General features: G+C 36.1%; 1 protein-coding gene across 2 annotated transcripts in view; it reads right to left on the reverse strand.

Moving 5' to 3' along the window:
* Window positions 1–629: 629 nt before the first annotated feature.
* The window catches only part of SATB2 (SATB homeobox 2), a 186,954-nt gene continuing 162,821 nt past the window's right edge, over window positions 630–24,762 (reverse strand). For both annotated transcript variants that reach the window (XM_007965764.3, XM_073019896.1), the window contains one exon: window positions 630–3,843. In XM_007965764.3, the coding sequence (XP_007963955.2) occupies window positions 3,382–3,843 (462 nt within the window). In that variant the 3' untranslated portion in view covers window positions 630–3,381. The remainder of the gene's footprint in view (window positions 3,844–24,762) is intronic.

Raw genomic sequence — 24,762 nt, forward strand, 5'->3', positions numbered from 1 at the left:
AAATCACTTTTTAATTTACTTTGCCAGTTCTGAAGCAAAGCACTTGCTCTTTCCTTATTAACATTAGTCTTTTGAGCAATTTTTTCCATTGTAAGCACTTTCTAAAAAATCATTTTCACACATTTCTCAGATACATCAATCCTTTCGGCATTCCTCCATGCACACATTATGGTACCCCAGCTCTAAATATAAAAGACTTTTATTATGTCCATTAACCATGGACATATGTGCTCCAAAAGTTTCCTGACACGCAGTCATTTGTGGTTTTTTAATTATAAACAGAAAATATTCACTAGAAAAATAAAACAGCAGCCTATAAATTTATCTTTTTACATTTGAGTTTTGTTTGTATATGACAAAAGATTGGATAAATGACTCTCCCAGTTGCCAGCTCCAGGAAGTGAGCATGCATGTGTTTATACACACACAGAGACACACACATATTCACATGTGTAATGAAATCCATGCACTGTACAGGACTCACACATCTGTGATAGCAGGTACCACTGTCTTCTAAAATAAGGGTACAAATTTTCCTAAGACTCACCAGGTCTCGCTCTGCATAAAAAATTAAGTGGGGAAGCAGATAATGCCCAGTAAAATACTTGACAAACAAAGTCATATTTATTGAATGCGTTTATTTTAACAACCAAAAAATTCTAACAGCCTAACAATGCACATAAGTTAAAAATTAATTATCACTTAGTGATAACAAAGATAGTTGATTTACATGGAAAAAAGAACATTTACAATATGTTAATCCTTATTCACATTGTTGATACCGCAATAAAACACAATTTGTTTTTTTCATTTCACAAAAAAAAAAAAAAAAGGCGGGAAATTGTGCTTTGTCAAGAGGCACTACAAGAGAAAGTTTCTTCTTCCAAATAGATATTATATGACAGATATTGAATAAATAGACATATATGCATTGTAATTCGCAAAGATCTGGCAAGACCACAGGCTAAAATGCCCACAGATTCACTTAGAACCACTGCAAACTTGGCAGTGAAATTAAAAAATAAAAGGCAAGACTTAGCATTGAAAAATACCTAATAAATTTTTGGTTGAAGTGTAAAAGATACCAAATGCGGATGCCATCGATAGATGAACCACCTTGTAAGAGCTTGGCAAAATCAGTTTCCATTACGTGTACAGAGTGACCTTCAGCAACAGTGTAAGAAGACAATTTGGAAAGAGTAACTCGGAGATCAGGAAGCAGCAACCATGGACTTTCTGATTAAAGCTGCAGCATACTACAGAAATAGGAAGGATGGGGCCAGGGCGAACTGCAAACAACCATCCTTTTGCAAAGGTATATGACGCTCATGTCAAGATAATTTTTAAACATCATTATTTGAAAAAGTACAGGAAAATGTCCCTTTAAAAACTCCAGAGGTTACTGAGCAGCTAGAATTAGCTTGTATTGCAACATGTCTTCTCCCTGTATATTGTAAGTTCTGAGTTAATATCTACACATAGAGGTTTTTTTTTTTAACTCCTACCTTTTATACCTTTCAAATATATAAATAGTATTAACAGTTATATTACAATGTTTGTGTAGTAAACAGAAAATAACTTTCAAAGTGATATTGCATGAGGTCTTTGACAAGGTTTCGTGAGAGCACAACTCAAAAAAAAAAAAAAAAAAAAAAAAAAAAAATCCAACCATGTGGGACTGTTTAATGACCAGTTTAAAGCATGGATTACGTTCACTAGGCCAGTCCTGAATGTGAGGTCTCCTCTTGCAATTACTGTAAGTAGAAGTGGAAAGTAATGCTTCTGGTGTTTCTCATAGGAAGCTGAAAGAGATCTGGAGTACTATAGTAGATTGCAGCTTTAATGCTCACCCCACTAAACATCCAGTCAGCATTAGTTCTGCTTTACATAAGGTAATTGCGATGTAGGTAACTGGGATAATGTTTTCTTTTAGGATGAGTAAGTGATTCTACTGAAATCGCTTCACATACTCTATTGCCCGGAGCTGCACAATGATTCAGAAACAGTTCTTGTTAGGGCTGTCATCCCAGGAAAAGGGACAGGAGAGATTAGGGACTGAAAATGTTTGATTAGGGAGATGGAATGTGTGCGAAGAAGAGGAAGCCCAAAGGGAAACAGAAATCAGAAATGTCTTTTGGGAGAGGGAAGGATGGAGATTTATTTGAGAGGGAGCCCCTTTAACTGGGCAGCAACTTCTTTTCTAACTTAATATTACACTGAACTATTTTCTAGTAAAAAAAAAAAAAAAAAAGACAAAAAAACAGCAACAACAAACAACTTTTAAACGAGCAGGCTTATTAATTTTCAGATTTGAAGCCACAAGCAGGTAAATAAATTTCACAACAAAATGTGGCTCATACTATGAATTCCATATGTCCAATGTCAAAATGTCATTTGATCAAGACTTGCACTAATGGATAAAGTTTTCTCTGCACCGAATTTCAGTTTTACTTATTTGGAATTCCACAGAAATGCATCTGTTCACTACATTAATGACAAATTGAATAACGGAACGTATCGAGTCATTTTATTGAGTCATTTTAAGTGTGCATTGTGTCTTTAAGAGTAATTTGACTTGTATCATTTTAATGTGCCCTGATTTTTTTCACTTTACTTTTTTTTTTCTTTGTTTTCTTTTTTTTGGCAGTGTTGGTTTATTTTGTTAAATACATACCTCAAAAATTACCCATTAAGCTGCCAGATAGGAAGCCAAAGAATTAAAAAAAAAAAAAATCAGGGACAAACACAAAAAATAAATAGGAATTCAAAAATAGTCACCCCACCCTGAGAGCAGGCCGCAGTTTATCAAAAAGCCAAAGCGACTCACTGTGAAGTGGTTTTTTTTTTTTAATACATAAACAAGTCTTTTCTTTAAGAACTCATTTCACAGTCTATTCTTTCGGATTGTAAAGTCTCTGTCCCATGCAATTTTAATATATATATGTAAATATAGAGATATATACATATACATATACACACACACTTGTAGCTTCCTTCATTTATGTCGTAGTTCTTTTCATCCTGGAATTTGCCTGATTTAACTTCCGTTAAGTGCAAGGATAATGAAGGCAGAGTCTCCTGTGATTATAATGACTATGATCCAGTCATAGAGACGGGATAAAGTGTAACGCTTTAGTGTCTTTGCCAAGGCGATGTCTGATTCGGAAATACTGAACTTATTCAGTCTATAGGTGTATCCTCTGCAACAAAGAAATGTCCAAAAGGGTAAGAAAAACAAAACAAACAGACATAAAAAGACAAAAATAAAGCAAAAAACAAAAACAAAAACAAAAAACAAAACAAAAAAACCCAAAACTTTTAAAGAAATGAAAGCAGAAAATCCTTGGACCGATGTATTGCTTTGCCTAGTAGAAGTTCACATTATCTCTGGTCAATTTCAGCAGGTGCTGCCTTGCTTTTGTCAGCATTTTCCTCCTCAGCCTCCACTTTGTACATCTCCTCGGAGCCTTCCTCGCTGTCGTTCTCCTCTGACTCGGTCAGCAGCTCCTCGTCCTTATACTCGGCCACATCCACCGCTGAGCCCAGGTGCTCTTTCAGCTTCCCGTGGTGCTTCACGTGGTACCGCTGGTTCTGGAAGAACTTGATGATGGTGTGTTTGGGGAGATCCAGCTGGGCGGAAAGAGTGTGGATGGCTTCCTGGTCGGGGTACAGGCCTACATCATGAATAAAGCTTTGGAGGATCCCCAGGGCTTCTAAGGAGATCTTTGTGCGAGACCGGGGCTTTTTGGCACAACTGTCTTCAGTCGGAGGAGGTGGGGGAGGCGCTTCTTCTCTGGGAGGGGAACTCTCCTTGGCTGGCTGAGACTGCTGTCTATGAAGCACCTGATAATTAAGAGAGAAAAAAAATGAACTTTGGACTCATGATTTTACCTTTCCAAAACCATCAGCCCTCTGAAATATGTGTTATCTATCTAGCACTGGAGGTAAGCTATCGTCATTTGTAAAGTCAGGTCTTTGGAAAGCGTAAAAGCATTTCTGGAGATTTAGTATCTCACCTACAAAACATGAGGTTTATAATAGTAGTATTTGCCAACATTTATATTCTAAGACACAAAGTCAAGTCATTTGTTGCCTAAGGTCTTCTCACTTTAAGCAACCTGGCTTCAGAGTCTTCCATACCTTTAACCACCAAGATATGCCACCTCTCTGAAGGCTAACCACAAAGAAACTGGGCACAAAGGGGAAAGTATGGACTCTACTATCATGGCTTCAAGTTCATATTCTTCCACTTAGCTGAGCAACCCTGGACAAGTCACTTAATATCTTTAAGGCTCTATTTCATCATCTATAAAAGCAGGATAAGAAACTAACCTCCTAGAGATGTTGTAAGGATTAAATGACATAATTGTTACAAAAAACAGTGCTTGTCTTAAATCATGGATGGGCAAACTTCGTCAGGAAAGGGCAAGATAGTAAATATCTGAGGCTCTGGAGGGTCGATCTTTGCCACAACTACTCAATTCTATTCTATAGCAAAAATAAAGGCACATGGCTGTGTTCCAATAAGACTAGATTTGGCCCATGAGTCATAGTTTGCCTCATCTCTGGCTTAGAGCAAACATCCAATAAATGACAGTAATTATTATCAGCCTCATAATGACTCTTATAGTGTTATAGAGGAATAATTGGTACTTAAGACCGGAAATCAATCCTTTGTAAAATTAGAAATGACTTTATATTCTTTTAGTTCTAATTTTGATTCTTTTGATTTTAAATGTTTTTTTTTTAGAATGTGAAAATGTTCAAACTAATTTAAAGACATAACTGTTTCTTGAATTATGAATTTAAATGACCATTTTATACTTACATAGATGGACCTTCTCAATATCACTATAAACTAATCCTCTGTTTTGCATATACTTTCTAATTTCTGGGTTTTTTTCTCCTAATGTTAAAGCTTTCTAGTTGTAATTTAAATAATTTTTCTTTTATTTCTACCTATTTCCCAATCATTTAATAAAAAAGCAAAATCTTAGGTAAACTTACTCAAAGGAACTCAGTCCCAGCTCTCCCCACAGGCCTATGTGAGAAGGACTTTGTGGAGGGGGAGATGGAGCATGAAGTCCTGATGAGGAACTGCAGCCATCGCCCACACCTTACAGTTCCAGCTGTATGACAGAATTACAAGGTTACTGTGCTCTTCCCCACTAAAATGTGTCATGTTGGTTCCAAAGGCAAAGACCACATTTCCTATACTTGGGTCTAACTTCCTAAATCCTCCCAAAACTTTTAAGAAGAGCGAGTTCACTTAAAAAAAAAAAAAAAAAAAAATTCTCCTTTTACTATTCTCTCATATTTTATGAATCTTTTTCATATTAGAATAACAAATTAAACATTTTCCAGAGTTCAGGAGGAATAAATCCAACCAAAGCAAAGAAAACACATCTAGTTACATTAAAGGACCATTCACACCACCATCTCTGCCATCTTTCCTGCCACCACCACACACTACCCATAGTCTTTTAACTACAAAACAACAGCATCAAAGCAAGCATTTAAGGAAAAAAAAAAAAAACCAACTCTGCCATTTATCCTAGTCTTGAGGGCCATATGATGAAAAAATACTTTCCCACCAATGTGAAAATGTCAATCTTTTACGTAGAACTTAACAAATGTTAGGGCAGATGAACCTGTTACCTAAATAAGGTAGCAATAAACAAAAGAGGTTTAAATTTTTCAAGTAATAATCAAATAATAATTAAAAGGATAATCAGAAGCAAATAAGACTATCTGCTATAATAAGCCGATGGCTAGTGGCAGAAAGAAATCCTAAGCACAGGACTATAAAACAGTGGCATTAAAGTCCGTATAATGTTGACCAATTAAAATGACTGTTCTTAGCATTTTCCTTACCACTCTCAACTAAGAGTAAACTCATGTGGTCTGTTGTGGTAAGCTGGCATCAGCAAAAAAAGTGAGAGCTCTGTTACTTCAGCATCCTAATTATACCCGGCAGGAAAAGCAGAGCTCCAGGAGTGGGGGTTGGGGGACTGGTGCTGGTCAGGTCAGCTTTCATGGCAGAAGGATATTTGCTCTGAGGCCATGATCTGGGCAGTATGAGCACTGTAATAAGTAAACCTCTATGTCAACAGGTGAGGATTCTAGTTTTTGGGGAAAGAGAGACTGAAATTATGTGCAAAGTACATACTGGAAGAACATAGACTCAAGCATGAGTACTCCCCATTAGAGTAATTGTGCTAATTGGAAAACAAAAGAGAATTAAAATGCCCCATTTTCTAAATTATGCTTGCCTTCTGTAGTAAAAGTCAGCATAACGGTTCCATTTAATTGAATAATTAGATTGGTTCTTCAGGGATTTTCCACTGTGCATTGGCTAGATTTAAAGAGATTTTCCAAAACTATACTTTGAAGTTACTATAATCTTTCTGCATGATTGCATTTGTTCTTCTCCTTAGGTCCAACCAACTGGCCTGCTTCACTCCCCTTTATTTCCTAGAACTGAGCACTAGTAATACATATGTACAGAGAAGCTAAACATGAAACAGAGAAAGAACAGTAAGAATAGCTACCCCTCACTGAATGTTTATTCTGTGCCAGGCGGTTCTAAGAACTTTACATGGATTAATTAACTGAATCCTGACAAGTTCCTCACAAAGGTGCCATGTGGATCAAGATTGAACTGGAAACATGTAGCATCTCCTCTTAATTCCGATTCGGAGGATTGGAATTAACAAACACGGGGAGTTGTCAATCTGATAAAGGTTTCCAGGGAACAATGACAAGGCAATTGCCCATGATAGACTAGGAAGATGTTTCTCAAGAGAAGTAATAGTTAGAGAAATTACCTACAAAGTGAAATATATAGTTTCTGATCAGACAATGTACCATAGTGAGTTGGGCAGCATGGTGACATCTACATGAAGATGGTTAAGTTATATCTTCTAGCATCTTCTAACAGGTAAGGAAAGAGCAGTCAAACCCTGAATGCCCAAATGGGCATCCCTTAAGTGAAACCGTCTTACAAGTTACCAAAGGAGCTGAGCTTTTTCTATTATACTGACACTTTTCTTTGGCTATAAGTCCCTTTCAACCACAATATACATAATATCTAAGATTAAAAGATTCCCAAAGTTATCTGTCCTAACTATCTGTATTCCCCTAAAATGTTCTAATTACTCTAGGCAGAAAGTTATTGTCTCTAGACAATTCCTAGCAAAAGAACAACATAATTTCCTCTCTGGCCAATTGCTAAGAATCCTTCCTAATACCATGTAGTACTTTATTCTAGTGGCATAAGTACTCTGAATGCAAGCAGAGCAGTGCCTAATGCCTATAAGATGGTCTTCTCTAGGCACGAAAGCCAATCCAAATCTTCTTCTAAAATCCTGCCATCTAAAGGGCAGAATCAAGTCATCTTTTCTTCACTTTCTCACATCTTGACTAAATAACGTCACCTCTTTTAGCCATTTCTTCACAGGAAAAGTTTCTGAACTCTCACTTAACTGATATTTAGGTTTGGGTTTTTTTTTTTTTTTTTTTTTTTTTTGGTCTGAATTCCTCAGAATATCTTCTAAATTCCTTGTTAGTGAATTAGAACGAATCAAATTTGGTCTCTGTCCCAAGCAAGTGCCCTGAGAGTCATGCCACTGATTGCTGATGGAGGGACCTATAAGCGGTTTCATTCTCAGGCTCATTTGACAGTTTGGGCATATTTTTGTTAATTAGTATTTTAAGTCACAAAATTCACAATTACTCCAACTAACAGAATGCCCTGCAAAATGAATAAAATTTTCTTTCCAAACTAGTCCTTTGTGCTATCAGATTATAGTTTTCTGAGATTTTCTTCATATTAAGTTTAACTGAGCATCTTTCAAACTATTTATGAAAAGCTGGCAGGACCAAGGACTTGCCAGCATTACCTTTTTTCCCTTTTTCAAAATGGGCCCAGTGGAGGGGCAAAAAAATCCCCATTGATATTACCTACTAACGCCAAGCATACAAACACTGCATAAAACCAGAAATGAGTGGCTATGTCCTCTGAAAGGCATGCTCATAGAAGTTTTAAGTCATCACTGGAAACAACCCAAGTGTCTACCAGTAATAAGATTGATAAATAAGTTGTGGTATACTTATATAACAGAGCAGTAGGAAAAATGAACTACTGCTATATAAACACAGATAAATACCACAGACGTACTGTTGAGTGAAAGAAGTCAGATATGAAAGATTAAAAACTGTATGATTCCACTTATGTGAAAGAACAGGAAAAACAAATTAATATATAAGAATAGAAAAAAATAGGAAAAGCCTGCATTGACAGATCCCAGCATAACGGGTTTCCACTGAGGTTTACTGAGTGGAAGGGGGTGGAAGATAGCCTCCTGGGATGTTGCAAATATTCTCTATATTGACTTGTGTGTTTGTTAAAAGGATGTGTGTATGTCTAAAGATTATCAAGCTGTACAATTAAAATCTATGCATTTTACTGTAAGCAAACCATACCATATTTCAATATAAAAGTTTTAAGAAATGGGCTGAGAAGTTGACCTTTATTTATCCCTAAGGCAAACACCCCTCTTCATGTGATTTTCCCAAATAATGGAATATTTAATTCTGTAAGGGTAACTATCCACTCCTTTTTACTCTTGATCTTTGCACACTGAAGCCTACCAACTCATCCTATTTCTTTTTTTGGTTTGGATTTTTCTCCATCAAAATTAGTTAATCTAGACAAGAAATTCATTTCTGTAAAGATAGTCCTAAATGGTTTATTTAAAAGCCTTTCTTATTCATAACTTCTGCTGTTGATTTTTCAGTATGACAAGCAGGGTTCACAGTAATGAAATTAATGAAATATCTAAGTAGATTTAATAACAATAATAATATTAATAATAGGTGTTACCATTCATATAAAGCTTACTCATGAGCTACACATTGACCTAAATGCTATAAATATATTTAATGTTACTTAATTTTCACAGTACTCTTAGAGGCAGGCATTTTTACCCTCATTTTATGATGGGAAAACTGGTGTTCCAAAAGTGTAGATAATTTGCTTAAGGTGCAGAGTTTGTAAGCAGCAGAACTAGGCTTATCAAGCATATCTTATTCAAGGATATGTTAAAGCCCGTGCCCTTAAACATTATGGTCTCCTGACTTCTGTGAGTAAAATATAGAGAAACATTGAAAAAAGTCTTTAGAGTAGAGGAGACAGATCGTAAGTAAAATGTCAGGTAGTAATAAATACACAGGGCAATGCATAAGGAGGAAGATTGTGGGGAGGGGAAGTTATTTGAGACAAGGTGACTCAGAGAAGGCTCCCTACAGAGGCAGCACTGGAGCCCAGGCCTGAAGGATGTGAAGCCCAGCCATGTGGAAAAGCATTCTAGATAACAGAAAGGCAAGCAAAAAGGCTGCAAGGCAAGAATATACTTGGTACATTTGCAAAACCGCAAGAAAGTCAGCATGTTAGAGCTGTGCTGCCCAATACAATAGCCACTAACCACATGTGGGTATTTACATTTAAATTAATTAAACAGACAAACAAACAGTTCCTCAGTCACATCAGCCACATTTCAAGTGCTCCATTGTATCACTTGTGTGATGCCATGATGGACAGCACAATACAGAGCATTTCCCTTAGCACAGAAAGTACTGTTGGATAGTACCACGCTCCAGCAAAATGACACCTGAGAGCGACAGCCAGAGCATGGAGTGCTTGGCATTCCACTGTCAGGGTAATGGAAAGCCCTCACAGTGAACTTCATTCATAAAATCTGAGATAACCAAAAATATACTAAGACCTGAAAACTACTACTATTACTAGAAAGATAGGAAAATATTTATATAATTACTTTGCAAGAAAATTTCAGTTTGTAATATATTACTGGATTTTTATTGGAGGATTACAAATAGCAACATTATCATAAAAACAGCCAGAAGTATGCATTGGCACTTCTACCCTCCAAAGAAGTGTTACTTTACACTTAACTGATTGCTGTCTTCTTCATCAGAGGTGTTCATCATATGCGAAAGAAACGATGTTAAAAACAGCCCTGGGTTAAAAGAATTTTTTAAAAAGTGTATCCACGTATCATCAAACATGTATGGAGTATCTGCAATAATTGGACCTATTAATTTATACAGCTTTTTAATAAGAAGTCCTATTTCTAACAATTAAGGGCTGATGAATAAGTTATGGGTAGGAATAAACAAATAGAAAGTTGAAAGTTTATTTGCTGTAATCTCTCTGGGCTGAAATATGACACCTATGTCTATAAATGGACATGAAGATAGCAATGAAGAATGAGAAGTTGTAAATATACTCAAAAGAGACATTAACTGCAAATGAAACCCAAAAGTCCCTTGCCCAGTCATAAAGCACAATTATAATATGGACACATGTTGTTTCTCTGCCTTCAAAACCGAAAAATTTGAAAACAAAAAGACCTAATGGTACCATGACCAAAGTTGACTAAGAAAGATAAAGCAGCTCTTCTTAAAGCTCTCAGTGTTCAAATGGATATGGAAGGCCTCAATGAAAACCAGCTGGGAGCCATGTGTAAAATATAATGCTTTTTGCCTGTAGGGAAGGAAGTGAGATCTTGAATGATTAAGTTTAGGAAAGTATATAATTCACTGTATCATTATGGGGTGAGCTGCATTACTTATAATATGCCAACACTTTGTGGTCTTCTTTTATAGAGAAAATGAGAAATTATTAAGGAGGTGACTGTATAAGGTGGTTGATCCAGTGTAGTAATGGGTTAAAACAGTTTCCCAGGTGGTCACATCTGTCTCTCTATGACAAATCTCACCCAAAGCTTCAGGTCCTGTAGGGTAAGGTACATTAATAGGAGATGAGAACACAAACAAGATGACTTTTATCCACGTTTATTTTGGGTTAGTATTAGAATTATTTTAATTTGTAAATAATTAAAATTAAAGTAAAATTAAAGTAAAATTTAAAAAATAATGTTTAATTTTACCTCATTTTTTAGAACAGAACATAAACTAGGTGATCCAAAAAAGGAAAGCATTCTTCTATTAAAAGTTCTAAGAAAAAAATACTTAAGGCCAATCATGGTGACTCATGCCTATAATCCCAGCACTTTGGGAGGCCAAGGTGGGCAGATCACTTGAGTTCAGGAGTTCAAGACCAGCCTGGACAATATGGTAAAACCCTGTCTCTACTAAAAATACAAAAATTAGCCGGACATGGTGGCACACGCCTGAAATCCCAGCTACTTGGGAGGCTGAGACAGGAAAATTGCTTGAACCCAGGACAGGGAGGTTGCACTGAGCCGAGATCACACCACTGCACTCCAGACTGGGTGACAGAGCAAGACCCTGTCTCAAAAAAAAAAAAAAAAAAAAAAAAAAAGAGTGTGTGTGTGTATATGTATGTGTGTGTGTGTATATGAGAAATCATTAAGGAGGTGACTATATAAGGTGGTTGATCCAGTGTAGTAACAGGTTAAAACAGTTTCCCAGGTGGTCACATCTGTCTCTCTATGACACGTCTCACCCAAAGCTTCAGGTCCTGTAAGGTAAGGTACATTAACAGGAGATAACGCAAACAAGATTTTATACACACACACACACACACACACACATATATACACACACTTTTTTTTGCTTAAAAGTAACAATTGGTTGAAAGTCCTTATGCATAACTCAATTAGAATTTGTTGAATAGATGAATGAATACAATGAATACATGCTGTTATTTTTTAAATGGACTATATATAAAATATCATGTCATTGAAAGTTTCAAAAACCTAACCCTCTAATATTCCCCTTTTCTCAAAATCAGCATTGGGGACAACTAATTTTGGCCCAAAATTCAGTGAGGAGAACTTTAATGATTAATAACTAATGTAAATATTAATATAATTATTTTATGTCTCTGTCACTATTGGACGGTGAGCTACATATTGGCATACCATATGCCTGGGACACAATTAGTGCTCAGTATCTTTGTTCTGTGGCACTGCATTCCATGTTCTCTCTTCTTTACTTTCAGATCAGTTATTCTTGTTCAGAAAACTAGTTATTACTTTCCTTGCTATTATTCCCTTTTAGCAAAACATTCTTTCCTGTGTAAAAAAAAAAAAAAAAAACAAACTTCTTAGGGCACTGTATAACTATAAGGTGGCATTGTATACACATGGTAAGGAGAAGTTTTGAGGTCACAAAGTTCTGGTTTCAAATCCAGTTTTGACTGCAAAACCACAACTGCTTAGTTACTAGCCTTGTAACTCTGAGCACATTACTTACTCTCTCTGAGCCACAGTGTCTGTTAGACTGTAAAATCTTCATTGTAGTGCTTGTAGTGATAGGAGGGAAAGTGAGATAATACATGCTAAGTATGTAGCAGCGAAGTTCTGAAGTCATAAGTAGGGTTTCAATTAGTACTAGCTATTACGAAACGTGAGAAGGACTTACGAATCAGGAGTATAATGTGTCACTCATATTTTCTATCAACATGCTTATTACGAAAGCATCAAATTCAGAAATCTTTTTCACCCCACAGATCTACAAATAGGCACATCTACTGATAACTTTTCTTATTTCTTTCACTCAAATACTACATACATTTTTGTACTTAAAATGGCACCTAGCACAGGAAAGTTGCCTCTGAAGCATATATTACATGAAATTGAGCCTCAAGTTATAGTCCGTTTAAGTTGACACCTTCTATACATACAGCTTGACATCCTGTTAGGAAGACATTCTTTATCAACGGTTCTCAAAGTGTCGTCCATGCAAGAGGCCCATGCCATCAAAACTATTTTCATAGCAAATCCAAGACATTATTTAGAACATAAACATAAACTTTTTGACCTTGCTGAAATTTGCCGTGAGCTCGCGGCCGTGAAAAATACAACTGCCTGGATCATTTGGTGCTGCTGCCTTGATTGTTGCAGGCCAGCATTTCCCACCAGTGCTTTTGTACCATCTGCAAATTTCAGCAAAGTCAAAAAGGTAAATAACGTCTTGAATTTGCTATGAAAATAGTTTCGATGTCATGGGCCTATTGCATAGAACACACTTCAAAATTTGTAGATGGTACAAAAGCATTGGTGGGAAATACTGGCCTGCAACAATCAAAGCAGCAGAACCAAATGGTCCAGGCAGTTGTATTTTTCACTGCCACAAGCTCACGGCAAAAATGATGCCACTTTCATTTAAGAGCATCTATGATGAAGCAGTAAAATTGTATTACTTAAGTCTCAATCTTCGAGTATACTTCTTTTTAATGTTCTGTGTGAAGAAATGGGAAGTGCATATGAAGTACTTCTGTAGCATACTGAGGGAAGATGGTTGTCTTGAGAAACAGTACTTGTGTGATTGTTGGACTTGAAAGCTGAGCCACCCATCTTTGTCATGGAGTATCAATTTGACTTGAAAGAACTAATAATAGACAGACCATGGTTATTCGATCTGCATATTTGACATTGTTTTAAAAATCAAGTGAGGCTATCACTCCAGGAAGAATATCTGACAGGATTTGTTGCCAATGATACCTTTTAACCTTTCAAGCAAAACTTAGAATTTTGGGAAAACTTGTAGTGGTCACCATATGCTTAGTAGTTTCCCAGTACTTAACTTTTTTTAATATTAGTGGCAATTTAAAAAATATGTTTGGTTTTGCTTTTAAATATGTCATATAATAAAATGTGCCAACATTTGTAAGGGCTGCATGACCTTACAAAATACAGTAAACCAGTAAGGTGCTATAAAGTTATGAATAGGTAAAAGAGAAAGTATAAAAAGTTCAATATAGTTTTAGATTCAATTCCACTTTGCAACTAACCATTAAGAAACTACCACTTGTAGAATGTTGCTCTAGTATCAAAGAAGAATATCACAATGATGTGAAATGCAGATTAAAATATTTCTTCCTATTTCAGTTATATGTGTACCTGAGGCTGGATTTGCCTTATTGGCGTCAACCAAAACCACAAATTATATTAGACTAAATGCTGAAGCCATTATGAAAATCCAATTGTCTTTCATTAAGTCAGACTTTAAAATACTTGCAAAAGTATATAAAACAATGGCATTCTCTTATTTTCTGTTTTTAAAATATATTTATTGTCAATTTAACGTTTACATATATGCATATATAGTTGGCCCGCCATATCCATGGGTTCCATACCTATGGATTCAACAAACCACAATCAAAAATATTTAGGAAAAAAAGGACGGCTGTGTCTGTACCTAACGTGTACCAACTATTTTTTGTCATTATTCTCCAAACAATACAGTATAATAACTATTTATGTAGCATTTACACTGTATGAGGTATCAGAAGTAAACTGAGATAATTCAAAGTATATGGAAGGATGTATGTACATTATATGCAAATACTACACCATTTTACATAAGGAGCTTGAACATCCATGAATTTTGTTATTTGCAAGAGGTCCTGAAATCAATCCCCCCTGAATACAAAGGGATGACTGTGTATCATCTATAATGATTTTTAAATTAGTAAGCATTTAAAGAATTCCTCAGAATTAATTTCTAATACGGTAATATTGGTAAATATAACACATTATTGGGGTCCTCAATAGTAAGAGTGAAAAGAGATTCTGAGACCAAAAAGTTTGAAAACTTTGGAAGACATGAATCACGCTCAATAGTAAAAACATCCTTACTTGAGTCAAATCACTTAGGAAAGCCTTAGAGAAAGAGTGTAGGAGAAAATCACTTAGGAAAGCCTTAGAGAAAGAGTGTAGGAGAAAATCACTTGGGAAAGCCTTAGGGAAAGAGTGTAGGAGAAATTACACATGCATTATGATTTGTCTCTTGACTTTATCACACAAAGACATTTTCACAGGCAAAACATATTCTCCTAGATACACAACTCAGCAGTATTTCTAACTTCAAATGATGTTACTTAAGTTGGCTCTTATGATTGTAATTTCACATCCTAACATTATAGGACTTATTAAAAAACCATGGTTTAGCTTTGTTGCTTTTTTTGGATTACCCAGTATCCTAAGGTCAAAACTCAGGAAATCTGTTATTAAAAAAAAAAAAAAAGTATCCATGAAGTGATGACAAATTGCAGACTACAGGTGTTAGATTACATTTTGACTCCAGGCAGATTTAATATAAGTTGGTTCTCTTTTACAATTGCTCTTAGCACATACAGCTATAGGAGGGGGATTTAAAAAAAAAAGAGAGAGAGAAAGAGAATAAGAAAAAAAAGTGGTGGTCAATAAAAGAAGACCATGTCAAGAGAAATCAATACAAACAAGCAAAATGGTAGGAAGTCTGACATGGAAATATGTGTTCAATTTCATCCAGCCTTAGTCTGTTTTTTTTAAAAAAAATATTGTAACCAAGATACTATGGGAACACTGTGTATGTTTTTAATGCAGTTTAATAATTGTTTCTCAAAATAAACACTTTGGTCAAAGATAAAAGCATAAAAATATTGTGACACAATAAGCTGTTAAACTTGGGTTTTAGAGGAAGCATGGTTTTTAAAACAGCCTTTGGCTTATATAATTTCCTCTTTGGTTATAAATTGAGAACAACTATACGAACAGCTTTGGTATAGTTTGTTGGGCGTGGGGGGGAATGGCACAGTCATTAATCTGATTGCTGGGAGTGACCAGAATCTGCAAACACTGAAGAGGTAGGTGGCTGAGTGAACTGCTTCTTCAATATAAGGAGATGAGTAACTATATCAAATAGACATGAAGAGAATGTAGAAAACAATCCACTCTCCAGTTAGTACATGGGGAAAAGCATGGACATATAATGTATCTAATGGCAATTATTCCTTCCCCTTCATCAGTACCATCTGAGAAACAGGTTTATTTGATCATCTAGGGCTAACATGACCAAAACGATTTCACAAAAACAACAAACACAATCCATGAGAAGACTGAGGAAGACCGGACCCTTTAGGACAGTCCAGGCTGTGACCATGTGTCCCTATGCCTGGGAGACGCCATCCCTAGCCCACCTGCCGCATTCTCACTTGCCTGACATCCATAAGCACTAATTTCTCCCTGTTCTGACACTCCTCCACTACTCTTCACAAAGTATTCTCAGAACACAAAGCCTAGCCTAACAATTCACAGCAAAGGCCTATCTTTTGAAGACCCAATTTAAGGCACAGACTAAAGTGTCTTTAAAGATCTTACATTTGGTTAAAATGAATAAAGAGTAAGATGGAAATGAGCAGGGTAACAGTTACCTCTAGGATTCTGATTTTTAAATAAATGTGTGACTTGCTTCATGGGTATAATTGAGAAAAAAAGTGTCTTTAGCACCAGCATACATGAAAGAAGATGCTCTTAAGTTAAACATAACCAGGTAACTAAATGAGGAAGATGAAAGGTTAGGATGACTTGGTACCACAATCCCAATGATATTAAAAGAACCAACCTGGAAATCTGTAATACTTCAGCAATGGAAAAAAGCTAAGAAAGAAAGATGTGCAAAGGGTTCAGATTAAGCATGATCCATCAGAATGCTTAAACAGTTAATCCAGCTGGCTAAATAATTCTCAAGTGAAGTAAAAATGTGACCCAAATGAAAATAACTTCATCAATGCCAGTGACACACGATTTGTGAGCTCTGAAGCTTGTTTTAAAACAGATTCAAGGTAAACTTAAAATAATAGAATACAGAGACCACTTCAGATAAATACATTTCATCCAGTAAATTTAACCAAAGCAGAGTTTTGATTCCTTTTAAATGAAAATGTTTTAAGACACATGAAGGAAAAGAATAGATACATTGAATAAGAAGAGACATCACCTAGTCAGCCAGGAAGTGTCAATGAAGACTTAAATAATGATTCCTAAGGTAAAGCACCAAAGAATCAGAATTCAAACCATTTCCAAATCCCTTTATAGTATTTATAAATCTGGTGATGAAAAATATAAATTGAAATCATCCTATTTGGAATAGGATGATTTAGAAACAAGGATAATATGGAGGCGTGTGGTGGGGGGCGATTATCTATGTATACTTTCAGTCGTAGGATCTCAATAAATTATGTAAGCTTCATTGAAATAAAGTATTACTATTACTGATTTACACATAGATTATTTACACATAGATGATTTACACACAGATTATTTAATATGACTCCGTGGTCATATATCAAATTTCTGTAATTATTTAAATCCTGTAATTATTTTCAAAGCTCTTTATCATCTTTTGTATTTCTTATTTCTTAAAAAGAATGAAATAATCTCACAATATTGGCAGGTACTACTGTATTTATTCTTCAGAAGAAGAAACAAATATACAAAATTGAGCTCTGACTCCAAAATGACATACCCCTGAGTCTAACATGTAACAAATATATGCTTACTGCTGTTTAGCTAGTTAATGGAGAAAAATACAAAATTATGTTCTGTTTCAATCGAAGTTTTTAGCACAAATTTTTTTAGTGTGAATAAACACTTTCAACTAAAATCTACTAAACTCTAAGAATAACACTATAAATGACAAAGGCTATTATTCAATATTTCAAGTTTGGAATTAAAAGTGAAAACAACAAAAATGTTAGCAAAAATTAGAATACCTTATGGGGAAGTTTCTCTCCCAAATGTCCATTTAGAGTGGATTATAAAGGGATTTTTACATTTCTATCTCTGTGTACCATTTTTACAAAGCAGATACCCAATTTCATCAAAATTTGCTAGCTCAAAAAGAGAGACCCTGCCTGACAAACCTCAGCCAAGAACCAGTTTAGGATTTAAAATCCCCATAACTGCAATGGGACTAGTGACATCACAACTGAAGTGTTTTACAGCTTCTTAAAAGAGAGGACTTCAATTATTTAAGGAGAAAGCGTGTTTGGATGAGATGCTTTACTTCAGGGGAAAGAGATGAAAGAAGGTAATTCATGTGTTTGAAGCCTCACACGAGGCTATTTAGAATCCCATATTAGGCCACATTTTCTGTATAATTTTTACAGTTGGGGTACTCAGAAGTCAGAACAATCTGACAGTTATGGTTAGTGAAAATATTAGATGTTCACCAAGAAAATACTACCTCAGCATATTTTTTGCTTTCTGAATGTAACCACTTAATAACAGGACTTGAGAAAACTGCACTGTGTGAATCAAACACATAAAAGTACAAATATGCCTTTTATAGAAAGCAAATCTTAAGCAGTGCATTATAATCAACCACTCTGGTAAAAGAAAAAAAATATCTAGCATTACCACACCACTGACATATTATAGTTTATTATATCCAAAAGTCCAAACTGGGTAAACAAAGTCAAATGATCAAAGAAGGGTTTTCGCCTCAAACCATGAGGCAGAGGCCATTGATCTCTAGGGAGAGGCAGCAAAGATTCCTGGCGGCTTAGCTCTTAAAAGGTATCAAGTGAGAGCTTATCAAACATAGTCTTTAGTTTTCAACTTCATTTAATTTCATCAGAGACTAGCTTTCTTGGTATTATTTTCTTTCAAGAGAAAAATAATATGGAAAAATTAAATGATGTGAGGTAGAAACTTCCCAAAAGTTTGGGCTCTTAATTCTAGGGTATGTTTTTCCATTTTAAACCACTTTTAATTTGTTATGGGAATATTGGTTTTGTATCCTCCACATTAATGATCTTACTACCTGAAACCAGGTATGGATAGACTTTTCCTTCTCAACTTTGTGGTAGGTATATTGGGGGAGAAGTGAAAAGCCAACAAGGACAGGCACTCTTGTTTAGATCACTGCTTTCTCAAGAAAATAAGTCTCCTTTTCCCAGGGTGCCAAGGATGGTCATTGGGAAGAGAAATCTCAGTTCCCAATTCCCTGGGGCAAAGTAACTGGACTGGTGACTCCTTTTCCCACAAGCAAGATTCCAGTCTCCGAGCAGCAGAGGACCATGCTACTCCCACAAGACCATTCAGCATTCTTATCTACTCAGATTCACCAAACAAGTCCAATTGTGTCTCCACACCACATCTCCTTGGCTTTTCTCAGCATATTTGCTTACCCTGTGTAGGTCATCTTCAGAAACTGGAACTGTCAAGTTATTATACTTTCAAATGTGGATATGCTTCAGGGTGGATTTAATTTAATAGCTGGGAACTCAGTACAAAACAAACATTCTTACAAATGACATTAGTAGGGAATTAATCATTAACGCTCTCAATTGGTGCTCCAAGACCAACCCCCCAGGTTGCTCCAGCCAAGATCTGAGAGTTCTCACTGACTCCTTCCCCTCATCTGAAACTCCACATTTAGTTGATCCCACGTGTTGCTGATTATTCCTTTTAAACAGTTCTTGGATTAATTTTCCCTTCTCCAGATGTACTCCCATTGCTGTAATTCAGACTCCTATAATCTCTTGCCTGAATTACTCTGACTTCCTCCCAACAGGCCTCCCTGTCACAGCCAACCGAACATCTTGCTAAAGGCCCAGTGGCCTTCAGGTGGTCTAGGCCTCTTCTGTGTCCAAGAAGGCCCCGTAACCTGACTGCAGCCTGAGCCCCTGCCCGTCCCTGCTCCCCAGCCCCTGCCTTGCAGGCTATGCTCCAACAACTCTACACTGGAGCCCCCAGACTCATGCTGTGTCACCCTTTCTTGGAAACCTCTGATGAATCTGTAAGGGCCATGAGCAGCACTACTCCCTGGAAGCCTTCTGAGTTCTCCAACTCACCAGGTTTGGGGCAGGTGTGACCCTTTTGTGCTTTTCTTTCTCTTATTTACACGCTGTATTATAGCTATCTGCTCTCATATCTGCCTCTCCACTGATCTCTGGGCTCCTTAAGGATAGATTCTGTGTTATATTCACCTCCACATACTCTAAACTTAGCACAATGTCAAGGCACTGTGCTTTGAATGAATATATACATCTACACGGGGAATAGCCATATTATACAGACTGAAAGACATCCTAAAATTTAGAACACATCTAATAGTCGTAATGGGAAATAAAGTATTAAGTCTACGTAGGCACTCACTAAAAATACACTTATTACCGAAAAGAGCTGAATTATGATAGTTTATAATAATTTGATACAGGCACACATACACTTTGTATAGGTTAATAAATGCCATACTGACTCACATAGTTCTTTAATTTCCCAAAAAAAAATCTGATTGAAAATTATTAACACTCAAGAGACATTTAAGGTATTCCTATTCTCAGGGATAAAAATGGACATATTCATCAGTTTGCTTCTCTCTCTCCCTCCCCAATCTGCAGAAATATTTCTACTATCACCAGAACTTAAAGGGCCTGCAGCAGACAGCTTCCATGACAAGAAAAGTTGCTGGAGGCAAAACAGCAAAACAACAAATAAAAATGAGAGAATCCATATAAGACAAACAAAAGGAACCTTTAAAAACAACACAGAATTTATAAAAGCCAGAAGTATTTGTTTAAAAATGGATCATATGTATCACAATAAGATTCTGAAATGTCAATGGCTCTCAACTGAGCAAAATACGAAATAATATTGCCTATATACAAAATACTATAGAAAACACTGAATGTCCTGTCCAAAACACATATTAAATGCCAAAATGATTTTCTTTGGAACGGAATGAACAAAGAGAGCCTTTGTGAAGAAACAACAAAGAAAAAAAGTAACAAAATTAATTCAATGTATATATTTTTTTGCCCACACTTTGATTTAACCTCTATAGTTCCAACACCACATATTCCAAAGTGAGCAAAGAGAATGGTTTCAAGTTAGAGCCACAAACTGTCTTTACTGCTTTTTGCCTGTCTTTGTAGCTTACTTCGACTTTATCAAAATTTGCTTCTAAAAATATGCAACTGAAACTAAATAAATAATGGAAGTTAAGAAAATCTAGGGGCCAAATATAAGCCATTTCATTTATACTTACAGAAATCAAAAAGCATTCTGGCATTAAACAACTTTTTTTTAGGGTACAGTGCTTTTAGGGCATTATATAATTACCCTTACTGAGAGTACAGTTTTTAGCTTTGTCAGGGTCGCTCTTGGAATTATAATTCCATGCTGAGCAGAGTTCTATCAAAACTCGATTATCATATTAAAACACTTGAGTAGGCCAGGTGCGGTGGCTCACATCTGTAACCCCAGCACTTTGGGAGGCCAAGGTGGGTGGAACACCTGAGGTGAGGAGTTTGAGACCCGCCTGGCCAACATGGCAAAACCCAGTCACTATTAAAAATACAAAAGTTAGCCAGGTATGGTGGCACATGCCTAAATCCCAGCTACTCGGGAGGCCGAGGCAGGAGAATTGCTTGAGCCTGGGAGGCGGAGGTTGCAGTGAGCCAAGATCACGCCACTGCACTCCAGCCTGGGGGATAGAGCAAGACTCTATCAAAAACAAACAAACAAACAAAACCAACAATCAAAAACAAAAACAAAAACAAAAAACAAAAACCACTTGATCAAGGGTACCCTCAAAATTCCAAACTTTCTATTTCTGAGAAGAGAATAGATTTAATGAGATATTTTGAAAGAAGAGCAGGTAAAAAGAATATTTGTGAAAAGCAATGCTAAAATAAAACCACTTCATATGGCAGAAACAGAAAAGGCAAAATTTACCACATATAGTGGAACAATGGGTATTAAATAATCATCTCTGAATAAACTCTACAAATCAATATGGTCCTTTTGGTCTACATTAAGAATGCTATTGCCTAAAGGAAACCTCTAAGGTCAACCAGCAATTAACTGAAAGGTTTTGATTGAAAATGCTATTGACGGCTTTCATATCAGACAGCTTCCTGGTTATTATACTTCATGGGCTAAGTAGGTGCCAAGACATTAAACTGTCAATAATCTATTAATACTAGACTGCTACGCTTACTCTCCCTGAATCTGGGCAGGCAAACGTATTCAAGCCATGTACCTGCTTAGAACCAATGCAAATTCCCCAACCCTGATGTGGAAATCATATCTTTATTATCTATCAGTTTAAATGTCTAACAGTGTTGACAGAATATAAGAAAAATATGCAGATAATAAATGCTTATTCAGATGAGTTGAACTAACATTTGTTTTTAAAGAGATGGCTAAAGGGATAGAGAACATGTCTTGGAATCTGACTTCCTTTCTAAGCCATATTTAACAGTTTCTAAATTGAATGTAATAAACACTTTACAAAGAGAAATGAGAAGTTATTTAAAGCGAGGCTTATAGGTCCTTGCCACTCAGCATCTGGAAAGCAGTTATACATTGGGGAGTGGGGGAGAACTTTTAATGAATTTAATAGAGAAAAAGCACTTTAATTAAATGCTGTCAAAGTAGATTGTATTAATGACGGTACACAGAGGAATTTTAAGCCAGCCAAGTTTATTTAGCAAATAGAAACGGGGCTTTTGAAGCCTGCAAGTATTTATGTTTCCGCAGTTGCAGTACAGCTAGATGATGGTGTCAAATGAAACTGTTGAGTTATTAGATATGATTTTATTTATTGTGTATTATTAAAGTTTCAAAAGCCTTAGGGGAATTAATCTCATTTTCAAAATGAAATACCACATTTGATCACAAAGGGTTAAGAAAAGAGAATACTGTCCCCCAATTTTTTTCTGTTCCCTGGAATTTTGATGCAGGTGAATGGCTAGTGGGGACAGCCTTTTCTAGGTTCATCCAGCCAGAATTCACTTTATTGGACAGTAGTATAGTAGCAAAGAAATCAATGACAGTATCTCTCCTGTGAGTTTTTCTCCTGTTTTTTTTTTTCTAGTGATTTGCCACCAAACATAATTCATTCTATTATACATAGCAGTAAGTTGAAAAATGACCAAAGCTCTTAAAAATCTCCATGAAAATTTGGTTGCCATAACTTTCTTAATCAAAAACATGAGTAGCCCAAACTTCTACAAAGGAAAAGGTATCAAATGTTTGACTTGGGGGCAACAGGAAAAAAGGGGTCTTAGTATTTTCTATTCAGAAGTTGACCACAGAACAAACCTATTATTGATGATAATATTTTTTAAATAAACAAAGAAAATATGAGCCTTAATGCATGAAAAATGTAAAAGATTGAAAAGTTGGTCTGGCTGGAAAATACTATGCGTGTGTCAAAATGATTTTCTCTACCATTTGTAAAAATGTAATTATCCATGATATGCTATTACCCATGATATGCTACAAGGGTGAAGGATTTCAAGTAAATCCATTGGAAGCTGAGGATTCGCTTTTGGTATTCAGTCTCTGACACCACGTCTGTGAGATCACAAACCACTGCCATGACTTACCACATCCTTCTTGCAGTTATATATATACCCTTTCAGCCTGTCTTCAGCTTTTAATTCAAAACATGAAAAGGGGGGAGAAAGGAAACGTCTGAGGGTGGGAGAAAACAAAACAAAACAAAACACAAAACACAGCATCTATTTCCTTTCAAGATGAGAAAAATTATCACAAATACTTTCAACTTTCTAAATAATTAATCTAATTTTTAATGCTCCCCCCCAAACTAGTTATTAATATCATATGTTTGGTCTGTGTCTTTGTAGCTCTGGAATTTATAAGTAACTCTGCGTTTCCCATCTCTGCCAAGATGTTTCCGACTAATCTTTGAAATGTTGCAATTGCAGATGAATATGACATGAAATAGGAACTGATTACATACACTTTCTATATGTGAGGAATGGCAACCCAGAACACAGATGACAGTTACATGTTCATATGGTAGAAAGTACTACTCTGCTTCATATATGCAAATATATAGAGATCATCAAAGTACAGCATACCACCTCTATTACATCTGTATTAGGAACTCAAATTGGTTGATTTCTTATCAACAAAATGACAAGAAAATTTATTCTCTCCTGATAAATCAGTAGTTCTAATACGAAGATCTATTGAAGAATTGTCAACTGACAGAATATTCTGATGCTTTTGATTCAGGTTATGTTTTACAACCAAAGAATCAGTTAATTTAGTTCTTTCCTTTCTTTACTATTTTAACTTACTAGATATGCTGTTGAACTATTTTAGCCCCTATCTCCTTGGGAGGTTTTCATTTCCCATGATGCACCCAAATAAGAGTTCCTCTCAAAAGTATAGCCCTAAATTATACCACATGGAAATATTTGGCATTGGCCCACCAAAATTCCTTGCCACTCTTCTCTTACCACATTTTTGAGTACACTATTGACATGCATTGTTAAAAAAAAGAAATGCAAAACACTATACTTAAAAAAAATCCTTGCATGTGAATACTGCATTTATGTGGTACATGTTCACTTTAGCACCTTCTACTCATTTTGATTCTAACAGAAACAGGAATACCTTTCCACATTCACATATATTTATCTTTCACATCATAGATTTTAGCTCCCTACTTTTTTTGTTGTTGTTGAGACGGAGTCTCACTCTGTCGCCCAGGCTGGACTGCAGTGGCCGGATCTCAGCTCACTGCAAGCTCCGCCTCCCAGGTTTAGGCCGTTCTCCCGCCTCAGCCTCCCGAGTAGCTGGGACTACAGGCGCCCGCCACCTCGCCCGGCTAGTTTTTTGTATTTTTTTTAGTAGAGACGGGGTTTCACCATGTTAGCCAGGATGGTCTGGATCTCCTGACCTCGTGATCCGCCCGTCTCGGCCTCCAGAAGTGCTGGGATTACAGGCTTGAGCCACCGCGCCCGGCCCCTAATTTACTTTTTTAAAAAAATAATTGACTCAATTTTGAGGTGTACTGTTTGAGTCTGTCATATCTAAAAAAATAACTGTTAATTTGTTCCTGTTTTCTACCTGGAGTCCTCAAATATCTTGGGTGTTTGGCACTAGGAAATCACAAATTATGGACCCATTATGCTACAAGATTCTACAAAGTTGATTCAACCAG

Source organism: Chlorocebus sabaeus, chromosome 10, assembly GCF_047675955.1.
Source record: "Chlorocebus sabaeus isolate Y175 chromosome 10, mChlSab1.0.hap1, whole genome shotgun sequence".
In the NCBI taxonomy this organism is placed as follows: Eukaryota; Metazoa; Chordata; class Mammalia; order Primates; family Cercopithecidae; genus Chlorocebus; species Chlorocebus sabaeus.